This window comes from Acinonyx jubatus, chromosome C2, assembly GCF_027475565.1.
Source record: "Acinonyx jubatus isolate Ajub_Pintada_27869175 chromosome C2, VMU_Ajub_asm_v1.0, whole genome shotgun sequence".
Classification (NCBI taxonomy): Eukaryota; Metazoa; Chordata; class Mammalia; order Carnivora; family Felidae; genus Acinonyx; species Acinonyx jubatus.
In genome coordinates this window covers 70,096,003-70,117,768 of record NC_069384.1, presented here as the reverse complement: position 1 = coordinate 70,117,768, position 21,766 = coordinate 70,096,003, and the positions used below count along the sequence as shown (strand labels likewise).

General features: G+C 38.7%; 2 protein-coding genes across 8 annotated transcripts in view; one reads left to right on the top strand and one right to left on the bottom strand.

The window, feature by feature from the left end:
- IQCG (IQ motif containing G) overlaps positions 1-15,274 on the bottom strand; it is a 55,432-nt gene extending 40,158 nt beyond the window's left edge. The window contains exons 1-5 of one of the 4 annotated variants that reach the window (XM_053220992.1): positions 15,230-15,274; positions 10,267-10,335; positions 8,950-9,217; positions 4,331-4,566; positions 505-633 (exon numbers count right to left, since the gene is read on the bottom strand). In XM_053220992.1, the coding sequence (XP_053076967.1) occupies positions 505-633; positions 4,331-4,566; positions 8,950-9,217; positions 10,267-10,301 (668 nt within the window). In that variant the 5' untranslated portion in view covers positions 10,302-10,335; positions 15,230-15,274. Of the gene's footprint in view, positions 1-504; positions 634-4,330; positions 4,567-8,949; positions 9,218-10,266; positions 10,336-14,843; positions 14,883-14,950; positions 15,192-15,229 lie in introns of those variants that run through there. The other 3 variants (XM_015081545.3, XM_053220991.1, XM_053220993.1) reach the window with 3 other exon arrangements.
- Positions 15,275-15,404: 130 nt separating this feature from the next.
- RPL35A (ribosomal protein L35a) lies at positions 15,405-19,681 on the top strand. 4 transcript variants are annotated; one of them, XM_027061085.2, is made up of 6 exons: positions 15,405-15,429; positions 15,887-15,995; positions 16,168-16,212; positions 16,414-16,566; positions 17,610-17,754; positions 19,613-19,681. In XM_027061085.2, the coding sequence occupies exons 3-6, from the start codon at positions 16,202-16,204 to the stop codon at positions 19,634-19,636; spliced, it is 333 nt and encodes a 110-aa protein (XP_026916886.1). In that variant the 5' UTR covers positions 15,405-15,429; positions 15,887-15,995; positions 16,168-16,201; the 3' UTR covers positions 19,637-19,681. The 4 variants fall into 4 exon arrangements, with proteins under 4 accessions (XP_026916886.1, XP_014937041.2, XP_053076970.1 ...); XM_015081555.3 differs by lacking the exon at positions 15,887-15,995 and having other exon boundaries at positions 15,408-15,429; XM_053220995.1 differs by lacking the exons at positions 15,405-15,429; positions 15,887-15,995 and adding an exon at positions 15,437-15,473.
- The last annotated feature ends 2,085 nt before the right edge of the window (positions 19,682-21,766 follow it).

Here is a 21,766-nt window from a genome sequence, read left to right as displayed (position 1 = left end):
GTATATATACAAGGGAATATTATTCGGCCATAAAAATAATAAAATCTTGCCATTGGAGCTAGAGAGTATAATGCTAAACAAAATAAGTCAGAGAAAGACAAATATTATATGATTTCACTCATGGCATTTAAGAAACAAAACAAACAAGCAAAGGAAAAAAAAAAGAGGGAGAAAGAGACAAACCAAGAGGCATATTCTTAACTATGGAGAACAAACTTATGGTTACCAGAGGGGAGGTGGGGGGGATGGGTGAAACTAACTTGAATTAAAATAAAAAAAGATTACTGTATAATAGGAAGAATATTCTTGACATATTGTAGATACACATAACCAAAGCCCAGAAATCTCAATTATTGTCCCAAGATTAGAACCTTAATTTCTGAGTTCTATTTATCTTCCCTGGAAGGCACAGACTTGATTTGCTTTAAAAATCAAGGACTTCTGGTAAAAATTTTATAGCACTTTAAAATACAGTACAGCAAATAAGCTTAATATTACTTGGACCTGGCAATGATATCATAGAAATGCTTTCTGTTTTCCCTCTCTTTGCCCAAAGCTTCCAAGAGACTGGTGAAAGTGCCTGACTCCTGCAGCTCCTGCATGGTCTTTGTAATTATGTCACTGAAAAACTGCCTGTAAGGAGAAACAAGAAAGATGAGTTAATAAGTTTCCTTACATTTACAAAGGGCTACAGAAGTCACACAAGTTAAGACCTGGAATGAAAATCAGAACTAAGTTGGAATTACTCCTGGAATGCAAGAATAATTTAACATTAGGAAGTCTATTAATAGAGGGGCGACTGGGTGGCTTAGTCAGTCAAGCATCCAACTTCGGCTAAGGTCATGATCTCATAGTTCGTGGGTTCAAACCCCACGTTGAGCTCTGTGTTGGGCTCCAGGCTAACAATGTGGAGCCTGCTTAGGACTCTCTCTCTCTCCCTCTCCCTCTGCCCTTCACCCATCCACGTTTTCTCTCAAAAATAAATTAAAAAAAAAAAGAAAGTCTATTAATAGAATTCATCACATTAACAAAGGCAAAAGGAGGAAAAACCATAAGACCATCACAACAGATGGCAGAAAAGGCATTTGGCAAAACTCAATACCCATTGGTTTAAAAATAAACAACAAAAACTTCGCAAACTAGAAATAAAAGAGAACTTCCTTAACCTGACAAAGTTTACATACCAAGTACTAACAAACATTAAATGTACAGTACAATATTACGTACACAATATTTAAAAACATGTAAAACTAGGGGCGCCTGGGTGGTTCAGTCTGTTCAGTCTGTTCAGTCTGAAGCATTCAACTTCAGCTCGGGTCATGATCTCTGTTCACAAGTTCATGTGGGGCCTGAGCTGGCAACGTGGAGCCCGCTTAGGATCCTCTGTCCTCCTCTCTCTGCTCCTACCCACCCCCCCAAAAAAATTTTTTTAAAAACATGTAAAACTGTATGTACTGTTTAAATAAAACACATACATACCTAATAAAAGTATCACAACATGTAAGAGAATAATAAATACCATATTCAGAATAGAGTTCATCTTTGGGGGAAGAGTGAGGGGGACTAGCATCTGAGGCTTCAATTGTATCTGTAGTATTTCATTTAAAAACAAAACAAAACAGGGGTGCCTGGGTGGTTTGGTCCGTTGAACGCTCATCTTCAGCTAAGGTCAAGATCCTGCAGTACGTGAGTTCAACCCTCACATTGGGCTTGCTGTCTCCCAGAGCCTGCTTTCAATCTTCTGTCTCTCTCTCTCTCTCACTCCCTCTCAAAAATAAACCTTTAAAATAAAATAAAATGAATTCTTAAAAAAAAAAAACCTCTAAAGCAATTATGGTAAAACGTTAAGATTTGGTGCTTACACACATTTAAGTATTCATTATTTCATTATTTATATTTTTCTGCATTTTGGGGTGCTCGGGTGGCTCAGTGGGTTGAACATCCAACTTTGGCTAAGGTCATGATCTCACAGTTTGTGAATTCCAGCTCCAAGTCCAGCTCACTGCTGTCAGCCTGTCAGCACGGAGCTCACTTTGGATCCTTTGTCCCCGACTCTCTGCCCCTTCCCTGCTTGCTCTTTCCCTCTCTCTCTCCCCCGAAAAATTATATTTTTCTGCATTTAAAAAATATTTGAGGGGCGCCTGGGTGGCTCAGTGGGTTGAGTGTCTGACTTTGGCTCAGGTCATGATCTCATGGTTTATGAGTTCCAGCCCCGCATTGGGCCCTGTGCTGACAGCTCAGAGCTTGGTGCCTGCTTCGGATTCTGTGTCCCCCTTTCTTTCTGCCTCTCCCCTGCTTGTGCTCTCTCTCTCAAAAATAAACAAACATTAAAAAAATTTTTTTAATAATAAAAAATATTTCATAATTTTGCAAAACTTAAACCTTTTAAAAATTTTTAAAAAGAGGGGCGCCTGGGTGGCTCAGTCAGTTAAAAGCTCAGGTCATGATCTCACAGTTTGTGGGTTCAAGCCCTGCTTTGGGCTTTGTGCTGACATCTCAGAGCCTAGAGCCTGCTTCAGATTCTGTGTCTCCCTCTCTCTCTGCCCCTCCCCCACTCATGCTCTGTCTCTCTTGCTCTCTCTCAAAAATAAATAAAACATTAAAAAAAATTTTTTTGAAGAGCTAATAAAACCCTCACATTTTAGAGATGAGTAAACCCAGGCTCAGGAAGGTTAAATGACCTGCCTAATCACATAACTAATTTGAGAAAGATGTATAACCATATAATTCATACTTCCTGACTCCTAGTCCATTGGTTTCTATAATATTCTGGTGGGTAGAGAATTTTAAAAACTGCTTTTTAATGTTTTGATATAGAGTCGGCAAGAATTACACTATTTTACATAATAATCTATTAACAACAGTTCAAAGAAAAAGATTCAAAACCTATATTAAGAGAAAAGTTAAGTATACCAAAGTAAAAAAAACCAATTGAGGGGCGCCTGGGTGGCGCAGTCGGTTAAGCGTCCGACTTCAGCCAGGTCACAATCTCGCGGTCCGGGAGTTCGAGCCCCGCGTCAGGCTCTGGGCTGATGGCTCAGAGCCTGGAGCCTGTTTCCGATTCTGTGTCTCCCTCTCTCTCTGCCCCTCCCCCGTTCATGCTCTGTCTCTCTCTGTCCCAAAAATAAATAAACGTTGAAAAAAAAAAAAAAAAACCAATTGAAAAGATATTAGCCATCACATGGAGACAGAAAAGGACATTAGCTAGATTGGGTGTTTATAAGCTGGATACCTTTCTGTCATGCATGCAAATCTCAGCCAGATTGATTTTAACAAGAAACATTACCCCTCTGATGCAGGGATTGGAAAATTTTTCCTATAAAGGGACAAATGGTAAATGTTTTGGCTTTGCAGGCCATAAATTCTCTGTTGCAACTCCTCAACTCTGTTGTTGTAGCATGAAAGCAGCAAGAGACAATATGTAACCAAATGAGCAATGCTGTATTCCAATAAAATTTATTTTCAAAAACAGACCACAGGCTGCATTTGGCTGGTGGCCCTGGGTAATTGTTCTAAGCATTCATTTACCAACAGTCCTTACCATCATATTACATCCTCTTTTATTTTATTTAAAAAATTTTTTAAATGTTTATTTTTGAGAGAGAGAGAGACAGAGCACAAGCAGGGGAGGGGCAGAGAGAGGGAAACCCAGAATCCAAAGCAGGCTCCAGGCTCTGAGCTGTCAGCACAGAGCCCAACACGAGGCTCGAACTCACGAACCATGAGATCATGACCTGAGCCAAAGTTGGACGCTCAACAGACTAAGCCACCCAAGCACCCCATATTACATCCTCTATTAAACTTAACAGGTTTCTTTGTCAGCAAGCCAGCTGACAACAAAAAACTGAATACTGAGACAATGGAAACTGAGACTGCCTTTCAGAAATTCTCGGGGCTCCTGGGTGCCCCGCTTGGCTAAGTGTCCCACTCTTGATTTCAGCTCAGGTTATGATATCACAGTTATGAGACTGAGCCCTGAGTTGGGCTCCACTCAGAGTGGGGAGACTGCTTAAGATTCTCTCTCTCCCTCTGTCCCTCTCCCCCACTCCTGCTCTCTTTCTCTACAAATAAAAAATAATAAATAAATAAATGAATAAATGAATAAATAACTGGAAACAAAGGCTCAACAACTTGCCCATGATCATATAGCCACCATACTTCCAATTGTACCACAATTCCTCTAGGCAGTCTTTAGCTAATCCTATTATCAGCAGTAGCTTTCCACATAATGACCAATCCATAAGAGAAGACAGCAGTCGACCACCCTTGCACCCATTTTTCATCTATAATAAATATACTACTACATTCCAAATATGCTCTCCTTCCTTACCTATCTACCTGAATTTTCTTCAGTGTCTCCGTAGACATTATGGTCTGTCTTATAGGTTTTTTGAAGACAAGATCTTGCGTTTTGTTAAATCCGTTGGCCAATTGGCTTCCTTGTCTGATTTCTGGCAACTTGGTTTCTTCTTTAGGTAAGAATGGACTGGTTATTTTTGAGGTTTTTGGGTCATCTGAAAGTTTTTCTAAGGTCTTTCCTTCAAAGTTGATTTCTTTATTTTTCTTCTAAAAACAAGAAATAATGTTTTATGTAATACAGATTTTAAGAGTAAAGAAACAATGCTATACAAGAGCCTCTGCCTACATTTTTCAACCTCATCTTCTGCCACTTGTACTCGACACACAAGAAAATTACCCTTTTCTTCAGCCACATAAACCATGTCCTGCTATTTTGTTCCTTCCTGCCCCTAGACAACATTCCTTTTCTGTCTTTCCTCAATGTACCACCAGGTAAACTTTAAGATTTTGATCAAAGGAAAAGTTATTTGTGAAACACCTTTATTAGCAGACATTTACCATATTGTAATTCTTGTATACATCGTATACAATTGTATAATCGTCTCCATCAGATTGTAAATTCTATGAAGGAAGGGACAGTTCTTAGAGATCTTGGTTCCCTGCAAATTCTTTTTGAAACAGGGGAACCTGAGTGGCTCAGTCCGTTAAGCATCCGACTGTTGATTTTGATTCAGGTCATGATCTCACTGTTTGTGAGATTGAGCCCCACGTCGGGCTCTGTACTAACAGCAAGGAGCCAATCTGAGATTATCTCTCTCCCTCTCTTGCTGCCCCTCCACCACTCATGCACGCGCTCTCTGCCTCAAAAGTAAATAATTAAAAAATAAAATAAAATAAATTCTTTTGGGAATTAGACTGGATAATAAATGTGGCCATCTTTATAGTTTCATTGTCTAGAACAATGCCTAGGGTATAGGAGGCTCAAAATGCTCATTGAACACATGAATTTTAAATATAAAGAATGAAAGGAAAGTCATATCGAAGAGCATAAATTGGTATAATTAGTAGTGTGGTATAGATTTTGAAGGTCATGTGGGGAAAGGCCAAAATAATTTATTTTTCAGACCCAAATTGAACACTAAGGGGTAGGCATCAACCATAGGAACAGCATATGTCTTTTAACTGATGATTCCTATTTAATCTGTGGCTAAAAGCTTTAGCTATTGAGAGGCCATACAACATAGTCATTATACCTAAAGACTCTGAAACCAAACTTCCTTATTTGAATCCTGGCTTTATTTCTCACTAAACCATATTGCCTTAAGAAAACTATTTAATATCTCTATGCCTCCATTTTCCCATTGGTAAAATAGGGATAATAGTACCTCCCCTCATAGGGTTATTAAAAGGATTAAATAAATTAATATACATAAAGCATTTAGAACAGTACACAGAACTTTGTGAGTTCTACACTTGTTATGATTACTTAAATTCTTGTGCTGTCTAATGCACAGAAGAAAAGTTTATCTGCACACTGATACACAAAGCCTAGGTCTTCCTTAGCTAAACTTCAACTAGCCCAGAAATGTTAAAAACTATCCATGAATGGTTAATAAACACAGAGTCAACTGTATTTTTCTTCACATCAACAATAAGCAAAGATTCAGATCTAAAGAAAACATCTATAGGCAAGTACAAAACAAAATGCTGCCTTAAATAAGAACTAAATTTAAATTTTTTCTTTTAAATTAAAATTAATTTGGCTACAACGAGAATAGAAGTGTAGCATTTCAACAACTGAACTGAAACTTACCTAGATGTAAGGAAAACCTTAAGGGTGGTTTTTATTTTAGATTTTATCTACGTAGGGAAGGGGAAAGTGTAAGGCCTAGGAGGCTCTGTTTTTCCATTTCCCTGTTTTTCCTCTACCTTTATGCTTGGGCATCTGGAAATGGAAACAACTGTGTCAAGCAGCCTGATTTACTGATTACTACAAATAAATATGAATTTTTAAAAGAGAGAATTTAAGTGGGCTAGCTAAATGTTTTAGTTCATTTACTAAAAAATATTTATATCACACACACACTACGTACAAGAGAGGGTATTAGACTCTTGAGACAAAAGGTAAGAGAAACAGTATCCCTGCAGGGAAGCTCTTCCCAAATTTTGGTCCACTTACTCCCACTTCTGGTAGAATCTGATACATTAGTATATTTTTCATCATGCCACTCCATGATTTTACAAATGAAAATCTATTTGGAGATGTCCTTAGCTATAAAAATGGCTATAAAAGAGGGATAATGCTAATTAACCTTTCATCCCAAAGTTGTTCTAAAGGCTAAACAATAAGACAAAGGATTTAAAATATAATCCTATGCCCTTACAGGGCAATGACATTGTAAAATTAATGAGCTAGAAGTAGTATTATGAAGCAAAAAAATTATTTCAAAAGATTCATAATTTTGTAAAGTTGTGGAACTAACTTATATTGAGAAAAGAGCTGTTAAGCTTCTATTAATCAAGATAAGAGTATAAGGCTTTATTATATACACTACTATAAAATTACAAGCAGGGTCTCTGTTAAGTCAGAAAATTTTGTGGGTGAAGATCCCTATCATAAACCAGAATAAAATAGTGCAAAAATTTTGTTCTTTAATTTAGTGAAGTAGTGACCGCTGCTGAATTGTTTATAAATTTGGGTTTTTCATTCTCTCGAGTTTCTATGAAGGCAAATTACCTTTTTTTAGCCTGACAGTATCATTGATAAGTCTCATAAAACTTTATCTTGTTAACTAACTAAATATCTTTTTATTTTTGATTCTTGCTGAAGGAGACAATAAATAGGGAGGAAACCCCAGACTCTTTACTATTTATTACCTAGCTTAATGTATGAATTAGACTCTTATTTTAAACGCATTGAAAGGCTTAGTTCTTGGGTTTTCAGTCTCTTTGCCTTTCATAAATTGATAAGAAAAATTAATTTGTTACAAAATTCCCTGATATACCCATTAATGTAATTTTTTCCCCAAGTTTTTACTTAAATTCTAGTCACTTAACATATGGTAAAATTGGTTTCAGGTGTATAATTCAGTGATTCATCACTTACATATAACACACAGTGCTCATCACAAAAAGTGCCCTCCTTAATACCCATTACCCATTTAGCCCATCCCCACCCACCTCCCTCCATCAACCCTCAGTGTTCTCCATAGCTAAGCCTGTTAGTGTTGTTTTAAAACCACCCTGAAATTCATAGAATGCTAGCATTAGAAGGGACTATGTGGATCATTTAGTTAAAACTCTATTACACTTTAGGGACACCTGGCTAGCTCAGTCAGCGGAGCATGCAACTCTTGATCTCGTGGCTATGAGTTCGAGTCCCACATTGGGTGTAGATATTACTTAAAAATAAAATTGAAAAAAAAAATACACACACAAAAACTCCATCACATTTTACAAATGGGAATATGAAGACCAAGAAAGTGAAATGAACTGATAGTACACAACTAAACTGCAAAGAGCTCCTGACTCCAAATCCAGTATTCTTTAAAGTAATTTTTACCAAGTTTTTTGAGAGAGAGAAAGAGAGAGAGAATGAGCAGGGGAGGGGCAGAGAGGGAGGGAGAGAGAGAATCCCAAGCAGTCTCCACACCGTCAGTGCAAAGATGTGGGGCTTGAACTCACGAACCGTGAGACCATGATCTGAGCCAAAACAAAGAGTCAGACACTTAACCAACTGAGCGACCTAGATGCCCCTCCAAATCCAGTATTCTATTAAAATTTTGTATAACTTTCAAACTTCAATAAAAGTTTAATAAACCCAGACTATACATATAATGATAATAATTATTATTATTTAAAAATTTTAAGGTGAAATTAGTATCTAGTTACAATAAATATGGACTTCTCTTCCATTAGACATGGAAAGCAATTTACTCTGTTGTTTATGTAGCAATTTTCATCTATAATAGAATCAGAATTGTATATTCTGTACAAATTATATAAAGTAATTTTGCTGAACTTAATAAATGTGTATTTATAAATTCTTTCCATTTTATACTACAACCTAAGTTATTAAAATTTATAAGAGCTTAAGAATTTATGAAAATGTTCTCACTACCAAGTTGAGTTTTTTGACAATTCAATAGCCCTTTGAGGAGGAGTCCATATCACCACTGAAAATATAATGGGTGACATAATGATGTAGCTGGATATCCACAAAGGCAGGTTGCAACAGATTCAACAAAACAACAAAGTCATTTTAGAATAAAGAAACATTAAGAAGGTCCAACTGAATTTCTTCCCACTACTGTTCAGTTAGCTTTCAGCAGCCAAGAAATACAAGACGGTGGGGCAATTCAGTAATTTGGCTACTCTCAGTACATACACTTTCTACTGATTTAACTGTAGGCTTTTTTGAATAATGCCAACATATTGGAAGAAAAGGATATTCTGACTGGCAATGTCTGTTGAACTATTGTTATTTCACCCCATCAATTCAGGGTATGTATCTCAGGTAATTATTATAACCCTTTTTATCTCAGATAAAGGTACTATCTCCCGTGTTAAATTTAATGGCATAAGTACGGTACATGATAGAAAAATAAAAAGGAAAGAAAACAAAAATTAAATAGTGGTGAGTGTATATACCATGTTGACACTTTGTCTTCTTTCATACTGAACTGGCATGATATAGTTTAGAATAGAGAGCTGATCTGTGGTATCCTCCAGAACTGCGGAGATCCTCAGCACATCTAGAATGGAGAGTGGTTCTATGATTTCCGGGATGATTTCTATGTTTGTTTCTTCAGCTGTTTCTTCTTCTTCTTCTACAGCACCAGGTGGCTCGCCTGTCACTGACACTGTCACCTCAGAATGCCAGACTTCTGATGGAAGATTTGAGGCTTCTAGTTGGCCTCTAAAGAAAAAAATAAAAAAAAAAATAAGTCAGCCACCAAATGTTTAAAAATTGCACAAACTCAAAAGCACAGGCAGCATGTAGATTGGCTCCTGTGAAGTCCATATTGTCATATAATATAACCAAAATAAAGAACAAAAGTAGGAGTTTACACGTGGTTCTGCTAAATAAATATCTCTCTGTGACATTCTGACCAACCAAAGGCACGCCACTTACTGTTAAATAACTCTGTGTAACCCATACTATTTGACTGTGCTTAACCAATTTGAATTTGAACCCAAATTAACTTTTTTTTCTAGCAATATCTTTAGATGCTAACCAAAAGTGTCTCATGATCAATGAAAAACAGAATGTGGCAGGAGCACCTGTCCGGCTCAGTCTGTGGAGCATGTGACTCTTGATCTTGGGGTGTGAGTTTGCACCCCAGATTGGTACACAGCTTACTTAAAAAAAAAATACATTAAAAAATAACATTAAAAACAAAACCAAAACCAAAATGTAGTAACCAGTCTCCAAAGTGGGTCCATATGAGTCTTACCTTCTCGTATTTATGCCCTTTGTCCCTCATATTAATAGGACTAACTAAGCTATGTAACCAGGAGGATGTTGTGGGTTCCAAGGTTAGGTGATAAAAGACATTGCAGCTTCTCCCTTACTGTCTCATATCTTTCACTCTGTGAGAACTCAGCTGCCTTGTCATGAGGACACTTGAGCAGCCCTTTGGAGAAGTTTGTGAGGGTGAGGAACTAAGGCCTCTTACCAACAGCCAGCATCAACTCCCCAGCTGTGTGGGAGTGGATCTTGCAGCCCCAGTCAAATTTTCAGATGACTACAGCCCTGGGCAATTTCAACCTTAAAACAGACCCAAGCCAGCACCATTCAGCTAAGCTGCTCCCAAATTCCTGACCCACAGAAACTATGTGAAATAATAAAAGTTTATATTTTAAGTTACTAAGCTCTGGGGTAATTTGTTACACAGCAATAGATAAATTTAGCATAAGGCATAATTCATACACACACACACACACAAACTGGAATTTTGAACGTACTTTTCCATTCTTCTTAAGCTACTTTTAACTTCCATGGTACATTTACAATCTCACAAGAAATGCAGTCACCTAAAATGGGAAGAAAACATTGAGATTAGTTTAAGGGAGTGTTGAATGACATTTAAATTATTTCCATCCTTTCATTAAGAGAAAATTAAAGAATTATGAGAGCTGTGACATATCCCCTCTTTTTGTTTATCAGAGCAGTCCTAGCAATGGAAAAACCACTGACATCATGGGATGCAGGACTACTAAGTAATCAGTTTAATTATTGACAAATGAAATTACTGATAAATGAAATCTTTGAGTTTGTTCTTATGGTAAATTAATATAAAACATGGTTTTCATATTTTATTATATTCTGATTTTAATTGGCAATATTTGTATAATAGATTTATGTTATTCTGCTTACTGAAATGTTTAATTAGATCATTTAATTTCCGATCTGTCAGACAACAAAATTTATTGCACCTGGACTTAGAATACTTGAGATTGTATTTAGAAAATCTGCATTAATCCTGAAAATCCTGAAAGTAGTTTACTATTACTATCAAGATGTTACCATTCCATAAGCCAAAATCCTTTCCGCTTAAGTGAGCTTTACAATAAGAACATCCCATGGAGAATTTTGCTCTATGCTGAATGAATAGTGAATGGTAAGTTTCCAATATGATTTTTTACAAGGATGATACAAGTATGTCTCACACAACAGAAGTCTCATATGCAAAAATGAAAAGGTAAAATAGAATCTTTATGTAAACTGAAAACAGGATACCCCAAACTAGCCAAATTTTCTGGTACAAGGGCATTCTTAGGAGAAAGTATCATGGTGTTAAGGAGATTTGGCTCTTCTTTTGTGTTGTTGTTGTTTCTTTATTTTTCCTCTTTTAGGTTTGGGCCATAGATAAATGTGCTTCATGCAAGTAAGATAGGACTATGCTAATGCAGTAGTCAGTGTGCTCATGCTGTTCTAGCTTTTCATTCCTCAATGCTAGAAATCTAGGTGTCATTCCTGCTTCCTCGTTCATCTTGACACCAGCATTTCCCAATCCAAGCCATCACAAAGTCCTGTGGATCCTTTCTTTTTCTGTATCCCCCAACACTATGCTGGATATGGCTGTTGTTTCTTGCCTGAACAACTCCAACAGCCCCCAAACTGGAAGCAATATTTTTTAAATGAAAAACTGAAAATCTAAAAAATTAAAGTCAATTTTTTAAAATTGAAAATCTGATCATGTTTCTCCTTAGAACCCTTCCACAGTTTCCCATTGCCTTAGGATAAAAGCTAGAATGCTAAACTTGGCCCATAAGGTCTGCATGATCTGGCCCTGCTCTGTTCCTGTTCAGATATTTACTTGGCACTGCCCACCCACCCCCCCTTTTTTTTTCTAACCAGAACATTTATGTTGTGACTAATCGCTGAAATTCTTGAGATGAACTGGATGCTGCAACAGCTGCCCTCTTGGGTTTAGGTGTTGTTCCTTCACGGAATCCATGCCTGAATCTGCAGTACACAATTTTTAGGTGAGATCAAGTGTTTTTATCTTCCTAGCTCCCTCCCTGATGGATCACCATTGGCTGGCTGTTTCTCTATCAGAGACCATGGCACCTGTCAGGCAATCATCTCCCTGCCCTCTCTTGGGGGCTTAGGTAACTATTTCTGCCCCATGTCCCTGGGCACTGCATCATCCCTTATAGTTTCACTTCTGCCAACATTTTTGCAAGCAGACCTTTTATTAAATTCTGAACTCTATCACAGTTTCCATCCAGGGCAATACTGACTGATGCTATGACCTATATACATAGATTTTTTAATATATTACATATATACACACATAAATATGTAAAATATATATATGTGTGCAAATATGAAACAAGTTTCATAAAACAATTTCATAAAAACAAACCCTTAACATGTGTTATACATTCTGATACTTTTGATTCTGTCATATTTTGCCTAAAAAGTATTTTATTTATTTACTTATTTTTAACTAATCTATATACCCAAGATGAGGCTTGAACTCACAACCTTGAGATGGGCAAAAGACATGAAGAGACACTTCTCCAGAGAAGACATCCAGATGGCCAACTGACACATGAAAAAATGCTCAACATCACTCATCATCAGGGAAACACAAATCAAAACCACAATGAGATACCACCTCACACCTGTCAGAATGGCTAACATTAACAACTCAGGCAACAACAGATGTTGGCAAGGACGTGGAAAAAAAGGATCTCTTTTTCATTGTTGGTGGGAATGCAAGTTGGTGCAGCCACTCGGAAAACAGTATGGAGGTTCCTCAAAAAACTAAAAATAGAACTACCCTACCACCCAGTAATTGCACTACTAGGCATTTATCTACAGGATACAGGTGTGCTGTTTAGAAGGGACACATGCACCCCCATTTTATAGCAGCACTATCAACAATAGCCAAAGTATGGAAAGAGCCCAAATGTCCATTGATGGATGAATGGATAAAGAAGATGTGGTATATATATACAATGGAGTATTACTCAGCCATCAAAAAGAATGAAATCTTGCCATTTGCAACTACGTGGATGGAACTGGAGGGTATTATGCTAAGTGAAATTAGTCAGAGAAAGACAAAAGTCATATGACTTCACTCATATGAGGACTTTAAGATACAAAACAGATGAACATAAGGGAAGGGAAACAAAAATAATATAAAAACAGGAAGGGGGACAAAACAGAAGAGACTCATAAATACAGAGAACAAACAGAGGGTTACAGGAGGAGGTGTGGGAGGGGGGATGGGCTAAATAGGTACGGGCACTAAGGAATCTACTGAAATCACTGTTGCACTATATGCTAACTAATTTGGATGTAAATAAAAAAAATAAAATAAAATAAAACAAAAAAGAGTTACAATGTCTAGGGATGCCTGGGTGGTTCAGTCAGTTAAGCGTCTGACTTTGGCTCAGGTCATGATCTCACAAGTTCATGAGTTCAAGCCCTGCATCAAGCTCTGTGCTGACAGCTCAGAGCCTGGAGCCTGTTTTGGATTCTATGTCTCTCTCTCTGCTCCTCCCCCACTCATGCAAGTGTGCGTGCGCTCTCTCTCTCTCTCTCTCTCTCTCAAAAACAAAATAAACATTTTAAAAGTCACGTGTTTTACTGACTGAGCCAACCAGGCACCCCTGCCTAAAAAGTATTATAATCACAATCTACTACTCGGCCATCACATGCAGTTTGAAAAATGCCTTCTGCACCTGACACTTTCCCTGACTCATCAGCCTGGATCAGGATTCCCTTGTTTAAGTGCTCACTGCACTCTTATTTTCCTGCAGAGCTCTCTTCACATTTTGTAATGTTGTCATTTCCCCCCACTGGACTGTTAAGTGTCCTGAAAGCAGGAACCAGGGCAAGGACACTCACTATTAGCCTAATAAGTATTTGCAGAGTGAATGAATGAACAAAGAAATGAAACTCACATTTAATGTGTTATTCCTCCCAGGACTGTTTTCCTTTAGATTTCTAGTACGTTAATAGCCGGATTTTAGCAGATTTCTGGGACAGAGAAAACTGGATGGAGGAAGTGAATTATAAGGTACCTACACCCTATCTTGATGTATTTAAGAGAGAATCTGATTTTAAACATGATTTACAGATATCTATTTTATAAAACTTTGGAGTCATCCTTTACTGTTCTCATTTCTTACCCATCAGCAAATCCTGTCAGTGTTACATTTAAAACATATTCAGAATTCCAGTACTTATGACCCCTGTCTACATGCCATAATATATCAGAATCATTACAATCCTAGTTGTTCTCCCTGCTGGTGCCCTTGCTCCCTTCAGTCTCAACAGAGTGACCCTGTTAAAATGTAAGTAAGGGGCGCCTGGGTGGCTCAGTCGGTTAAGCGGCCGACTTCGGCTCAGGTCATGATCTCACTGTCCGCGAGTTCGAGCCCCGCGTCGGGCTCTGTGCTGACAACTCAGAGCCTGGAGCCCGTTTCAGATTCTGTGTCTCCCTCTCTCTCTGCCCCTCCCCTGTTCATGCTCCGTCTCTCTCTGTCTCAAACATAAATAAAGGTTAAAAAAAAATTTTTAAAAAATGTAAGTCAAATTGAGTCACTCATTATAGAGCCCTCAATGGTTTCTCTTCTCAGAGTAAAAGCCTTCTTTACAGTGGCCTCCCTGCTTAATTTTTTTCTCCATAGAGAAAATTTTTCTCACATTGCCTTCTAATGTGCCATATATTTTACTTGCTTATTGTCTTGCTCTCTCTACTAGGATGTAAGGTCTATGAGGGCAGAGACTTCTGTAGTTTTGTTTAGTGCAGTGTCCTCCGAGGCAAGAACAAAGCTTGGTGAAAAGTAGCCATTCAATAAACTACTGAATAAACGAATGCATCCATAGGGAAATCCAAGTAAATGCGCAATAATTAGGCAGTGTAAATCTGTGATACCCACTAATCTATCTCATTCTCGTCTGCAGGTATTTACTGAAGACCCAATTCGTGTGGGCACGGTGCTGCGCGCCCCACGAGTTTGGCAGCTGGATGAGTTCTCCCTAAAATGCAATAAGGCCTTTTCAGGGCAGTCCTACTCACTCTGTAGTCAAAACGAAGGATGCAGGTTAAAAACTTAGGTCATTTCTTCAAAGAGATAAAGGAGTAGGAGGAAAGGAGTAAGGGGGAAAAACATAAAGAGTTCCTGCCTTCGTGTTCCTGGCCTTTCTCTTCCACGCTAGGATCCGAGAGGCTGTTTCCCTACTCCTCTGCGGTAAGCGGAAAAGATACCCCCATGTTGGCGTAACAATCTGGGGTACCCGAGGAGGGGAGATATTCTCCGGACCGGCTTCACTTTTTCCACCTAAGGAACCAAGCTATAGTGTTTCCCTGGCAACGCTCAGCTTTGGGGGACCTTTTCTTCTCCTCCTCCAGCTGGCTACCATCTTGCCTTACTCTGTTTCAAAATAATAAATGTTGCAGTTTACAAAGATGAAAAGACGGAGGGAACTGTAAGAGTGCTCCTGAATGTGGTTTGTTTCAGTCCGAAGGCAACTGAAGCCTTTTTTTTTTTTTTTGGCGGTCGCGGAAGATGCCTAACTGAGGGCGGGGCGGAGAGGTGTTTATCCCATAAGGCCACGCGGTGGGACCTCCCCTCTCTCTTTCCGCCATCTTGGAACCTGTGGAGGTGAGCGAGTTCTGCTGCCGAACTTTGGGGGCAAATAAGGGGGGGTGAGCTCAACGGTATGCCTCGGCAAGGCACTGGTGCCGCTCGGAGACTCTGCCAGCTAGTGATTTCTGTGGATTCCAGCAACAGAGAGGACAGGATTGAGGAGATGCGGGGCTGATGGTATTGGTCCCCGGGCGCCCGGAGAACGCGCCTTCCCGTAATCTGTGTTGCTTCCTGGGCCTCAGCGTAGTAATAGATGCATTTTGTCCATATGCGGTCCCCCGTTTGAGGCAGTGGCTCCTTTAGTATGCGTTCTTTTTCTGTGTTCCCACTCCAAACCTGGTGTTGTCTACAGTCTCCCTTTCTTCCTCAGCTTTTCTTTCCCATGCGAGGCTTTAATATTTTCTGTGTGCTTCTCTGCTTTCTCGAGCTTCATTATTTTTTTTCCTACTGATCGTGGCATGAATTTTTTTAGGGCTTCCTTTTGGAGTTTCCGGGATCTATTTCTTTCACTGTACAGTCTTGGCATTTTCGTTTTAGTCCTCATTTTGGAGTTTGCTCCGTTATCAGGCATTCTCAGGCTGGTAAGTCTTGCCCGACTGTGCTCCTAGTAGAGTTCATGGTATCATTACGTTACCCCATACTCTTCACGTGATAAGCTGTGCAAAAAGGAATTTGACCGGTTTAAGAAAGGAGAGGGGACTGGGTGGAAAACGTGCGTTTCAAGATTTTAAATTGTTTTTTTGTTTGTTTAAGGCCTGCTGGGAACAGGACTCCTGAAACGACAAATATGTCTGGAAGGTACAAGTTTTAAATTTAATTGCTTTGTATTTGTAGTGTTTTGTCTATTAGGCATGAACATAAACGTGAGCTTAAAACTAATGGGAAAAAAACTAGATGTTTGCTAATAGATTTTAAGTAGGGCTCCTTACAAGTCAGGTCTTACAGATGAAGTGAAACGTGAGACCTTTTAATTACTTATTACTCTCTATTTTGTCTTAGGCTGTGGTCCAAAGCCATTTTTGCTGGCTATAAGCGGGGTCTCCGGAACCAGAGGGAGCACACAGCTCTTCTTAAAATTGAAGGTGTTTATGCTCGAGATGAAACTGAATTCTATCTAGGCAAGAGATGTGCTTATGTGTACAAAGCAAAGAAGTAAGTTTATAGTATTAATACCTTTTAAGTTTTTAGTTAAGGTTTGTCTTGTTTTCCTGTTCGAAGAAGAGTAATAAAAAAATGTTGGTAAAGTAGTTGGTACTGTTTTTTCTACTTTGGATCTTTAAGTATCTTCACTGGAGGTTATAGAAGGATGTTATTGTCCAGGTAGTATTGGATTTAGATATTTTCTACATTTAGAAAAATTACAACTGTTAATTGTTTCAAGGAAGGAACCAGCCTCTTATATTAGGCTCTTTTTAAGGTGTTAGAGAACAGTTTTCCGTGTACCTTAATTACTTTTGTTGATTTCTTGAATTTATGTTATGTACATGCTTATAATGTGTCTAGAGCATTGGTTCTTAAACTTGTTTCACACCAATTGAAGTTTGGGGACATGGCTTTCTTTCATCTTTGCCCTCCCTTTCTTCCTGCAACGAGATTGATCCTTTAAAATTGTAATTCAGATCATCTGTACATTGCTCAGATTCCAACTTTCCGTGTCATTTAGTAACAGCAAAGGTCATGAAGGAGGCATTCAGGACTCCCTAGTTCTACTCTTAACCTAGCTAGGATTCGTTCCATTCCTTCGCTTTTCCACAAACCAGGGAACACAGCTTTCTCAGGTTTTAACACAGGCTGTTCTTACAGTTTTTGTTCAGTGTTATTTTCTCAGTAAGGCCTTTCCTGGCTGTTTAAAATTAGCAAAGAAATTTTCCCCTCTTCAGACACACAAATAATATTCACACTAGTTCCCTTTTTGCTTTTTTTTTTTTTGTAAATATTGCAATTATTAACAGGTTGACATATTTTACATGTTATTACTTCGTTATTTGAAAGGGATTTTATAAAAGCGTCTGGCATATAGTAAGTACTCAATTACTTGTTGCATGAATGATGCCCCAGACTTTTTTAGTTTCTCAGGTGACTTAGTTAGTGGTTAACTACTTTTGTGAGCCACTGGTCTAGAGGTTATCTTAAATTTGTATTACATTTGACTGGTTGCCTCATTTCTCATGTCTCTTCTCCCCTTTTAAAATTAGCAACACAGTGACTCCTGGTGGCAAACCGAATAAAACTAGAGTAATCTGGGGAAAAGTAACTCGTGCTCATGGAAACAGTGGCATGGTTCGCGCCAAATTCCGAAGCAACCTTCCTGCTAAAGCCATTGGCCACAGAATCCGTGTAGTAAGTACAATTATTAGCAATATGACACACGAGTCCATCTAAGCTTAGGGTTGGGCTCTGACCTCTAAAGACTAATGTGATTTTAAAGTGTTACCAGTGGATTGTGCGCAAAATCAGTAGCTACTGTGTAGATGTAGTAAGAAACATCAGATTTCTTGGCATCAGAAGGAAAGTGAAAGCAGAGTGTTCAAATGGATTACATCTAGGTTTCAGATTTTTGCCAAAGCTGTAGGGGGTGGGGATAGTATTTAAATAAACAATTTTCTAGCAAAGATTTATTGGATACAAGTAGTTGTTAGAAGACTACCTTTTCCTGGCATAATTCATAATATTCCCGTCTCTTTATCAGGACAGTCTTGTTAGAATAGGTGTTACTGTTCTTATTTTATAGTAGAAAGTAGACGCTTATATGACAGTCTTGGTAGAATAGGTGTTACTGGGGTGCCTGGGTGGCTCAGTTAAGCGTCTGACTTTAGCTCAGGTCATGACCTCGCTGTTAGAGCCCTCCGTCGGGCTCTGTGCTGACAGCTCAGAGCAGAGCCTGGGGCCTACTTTGGATTCCCTGTCTCCCTCTCTCTCTGCCCCTCTCCTGCTTTTGCTCTGTCACGCTCTCTCTCAAAAATAAACATAAAAAATTGTATAAAATAGGTGTTAATACTTACAGAAGAAAACCAATGCTTATGTTTCTAGGTCCCAGGCCTTTGGTTCAAGTCTTGGAGTCCAGATGCTGTGGTTTTCTTTCTTTCTTTCTTCTTTCTTTTTTCTTTCTTTCTCCTTCCTTTCCTTCCTTTTCTTTCTTTCTTTCTTTCTTTCTTTCTTTCTTTCTTTCTTTCTCTCTCTCTCTCTCTCTCTCTCTTTCTCTTTCTTTCTTTCTTTCTTTCTTTCTTTCTTTCTTTCTTTCTTGTTATTAAGGAAATTCTTATAAGTTATTTATTTTGAGAGAGCACAAGCAGGGAAGAGGCAGAGAAGGGGAAAGACAGAATCCCAAGCAGACTCCCCGCTGAAGCCCCACAGGCTCAAACTCATGAACTGGGATATCATGACCTGAGCCAAGAGCAAGAGTCAGATGCTTAATGACTGAGTCACCTGGGCATCCCTCCCTTCCTTTTTTTATTTTGACAGACCTAGAATGTGAGTGGGGGAGAGAGAATCCCAAGCAGGCTCCATGCTATCCATGCAGAGCCCAACATGGCAGTTAAGAGTTTGATGCTTAACCAACTGAGCCATCCAGCCACCCTTGGATGCTGTGATTTTCTAAAGTAGTTCCTCTTTTACTTAGTGTTCATTTTGAGTAGACATGGGAATATTCTTGGGGTCAGAAAGTTACTTTTGAAGCCTGCTGAACCTTGAGATTTCTCTTCAGGAAGTTTTTTAATCTTACTAGAAGCAGCAAAATTGGGGGCACCCGGGTGACTCAGCTGGTCTGTTAAGTGTCCAACTTTGGCTTTGGTCATGATCTCGTGGTTCATGAGTTCAGGCCCCACATTGATCCCTGCATTGGATCAGATTTAACAGTACAGAGCCTCCTTGGGATTTTCATTCCCTCTCTTTCTCTCTCTGCCCCTCCCCCACTTGCACTTTCTCAAAATAAATAAACTTAAAAAAAGAAGCAAAATTGAATGGCTTTTCAGTTCTCCCAATACAAAGTGTTCATGTAGATCACTATAAAAACTTAGTTCTTAAAAAAAAAAAACAAAAAAACTTAGGTTTGTTCCCACTGGAATATAAGTCATTGGATCTGTTTTAGAGATGAGTAATGGGACAATGGGAGATTTATCCATATTGTTGTACTCATAACTTTTATGAATTTATATATTACATGCATCTAATGACACCGTGTTTTCTTTTTTTTTCCTAGATGCTGTACCCCTCAAGGATTTAAACTAACTGAAAAGTAAATAAATAAAGGTGTAGATTTGTTCTCTTGTATTTTTGTTAAATAGCTTAAAATTTTCTTTTTCTTAAATTTGGTTGCTATTTAAATGGTGGCAGTTATCCAGCATTTTCAGAGTACAAGGAAGCTAGGGAGTTCTATGTGATGGCAATTACAGAGATTTAGACAATAGGGTTTTAATGAGGATAGGATATGAGTATCTTCATACAAGGCCTTACATGGTCAGGGAGGGGGGCAGAGTAAGCTTTGATCAGAGGCATTGGGAAGGAGTATCTTGAAGGTGTAAAGTGCTGGAGCATAGGGTATTCCAGGAAGGACAGAAGACACAAATATTAGTACAAATATATACCGTGACACTTTTCCAGGCTTCCACGTTAAAATGGGCCTATAACTCTTGCCCATAACAGTTTATTTCAACTTTTATTACATATAACTAACTGCCTTCCTTGTTAGATTGAGAGTCCATGAAAGAAACTTAAAATTATTTTTGATGGCTTTCTAAATTACCTTATGATGTATGTAGTTGTTAAGATTGGTTGGGAAACTTGTGACTTAATGGTAGCTGGGAGAACCTGAAGATTATATTGATGGTATTTGGCAGCACGGCAGGGATGAGATATCCTTTGGATCTGTGACTAGATAAAACATTCCAGTATATAACGCTTGACTGGTAAGGTGTAAGTTAATATCAAAATAGCAACACATGCCTTAGGAAGGTTTTTGGGGGGTGGTGGTTATTGCCTCGGCGGTGTAGCTTTCCTTGGTTCCATGTTTCAATGTAGTAAAGTGGAGGATTGAGATATTTGAGCATAAGACAAAAGGAAACTAAACTAGGGCTGCAGGATATTTTAAATCTCTGAATTGTTGAAATAAAAGTTTGAACCAAAGCATCAGTTTGCAGTATGGTGGCTGTAGAAATTTGTTGGAGTAGCAGCTAGCTAGTCCTTTTATTAACCATTGTCTTGACATTCCACTGAAAATATCAACAAGAAACTTGGAGTTGGTCAAACTCAGTCCCTTTTACAGTTTTTAATTGTATTTGGGTTCCCTAAGAAACCTGCCAAAAAACAATTAGTGTGCCAAAAAATGGGTGGTGGTGGGGTCAGAAAAAACCATTGAAGGAGATGATGCAGGAAAGGATTGGGCACTTGGAGCATATGGCAGTTCTAAGAAAGGTGTGCTTATTAGTCCAATGGTGGCCATCCTCAAGCCAAAGTTGCTGTTGAGAAGGAAGATCCCAGGTTTCACAGAAATGGCCTTGTGTTTGTACTGCCAGTATCATTTGGCCTTATATGGGAAGTATGGCTTCAAGGCAAGAGGTGGATGGGTCAGATGCAGTCTGGGTCCAATGTTAATCATGTTTTCATCACAATCTAAGCAGTGCATTTCATGGTCACAATTTGGTTTTAGAATCCTAAGGAAATTGACATTGGAAACTCAGGTCAATGGCAGGAAGTACCTATCTCAGACCTCCAGTGAGATTTAGTTGTTGAAAAACAGCAACATAATCTAAAACTACTGAGTTTGTTCTGTCATGTACTTGTTACTCTTGGGGTGGTTGGGTAGAGGAAGAAATGCTTGGGGAGGTATTTTGGGAAAAATTGGCATGATTTTTTGTGAAGGCAGGAGGCATTTGAGGAAACCTTCAACTGGGTTATGTAGTGGAACTGAAAACTATGTGGGCAATAATTGGAAAAGTGTGTAGCAACCTAAGAAATGCCAGATTATGCAAGGTCTTGTGTACTGTACTAAGGATTTAGGAGAATTTAAAGATGAGTCTTAATGGGTAAGGTGTACTAGCTTTGGTTGCTGGGTGGGTAATAGTGCATTTGTAAAGTTGGGGAACCAGATTGGTTTTGTGAAGGGAAATGATGAGTTTGAGGAAGCTATAGGATACTCTGCTATGAAACATGTCCAGGAAGGCAGACGGATACTTGGGTCTGGATTAGGCATCCAGAAGAGAGGAAACCTGATGGCTATCACCTAAGTTAAGTGAATATGGTATTCTGGTGGGATAGGTGATAGAGCAGTGGAAGTGGATAAACAAGTGGGCAATTGAGCAAAGAAAGAAGGCTGAGAATCCTTAGGATGACCTGAGTAAATGTAATGACAAAACAG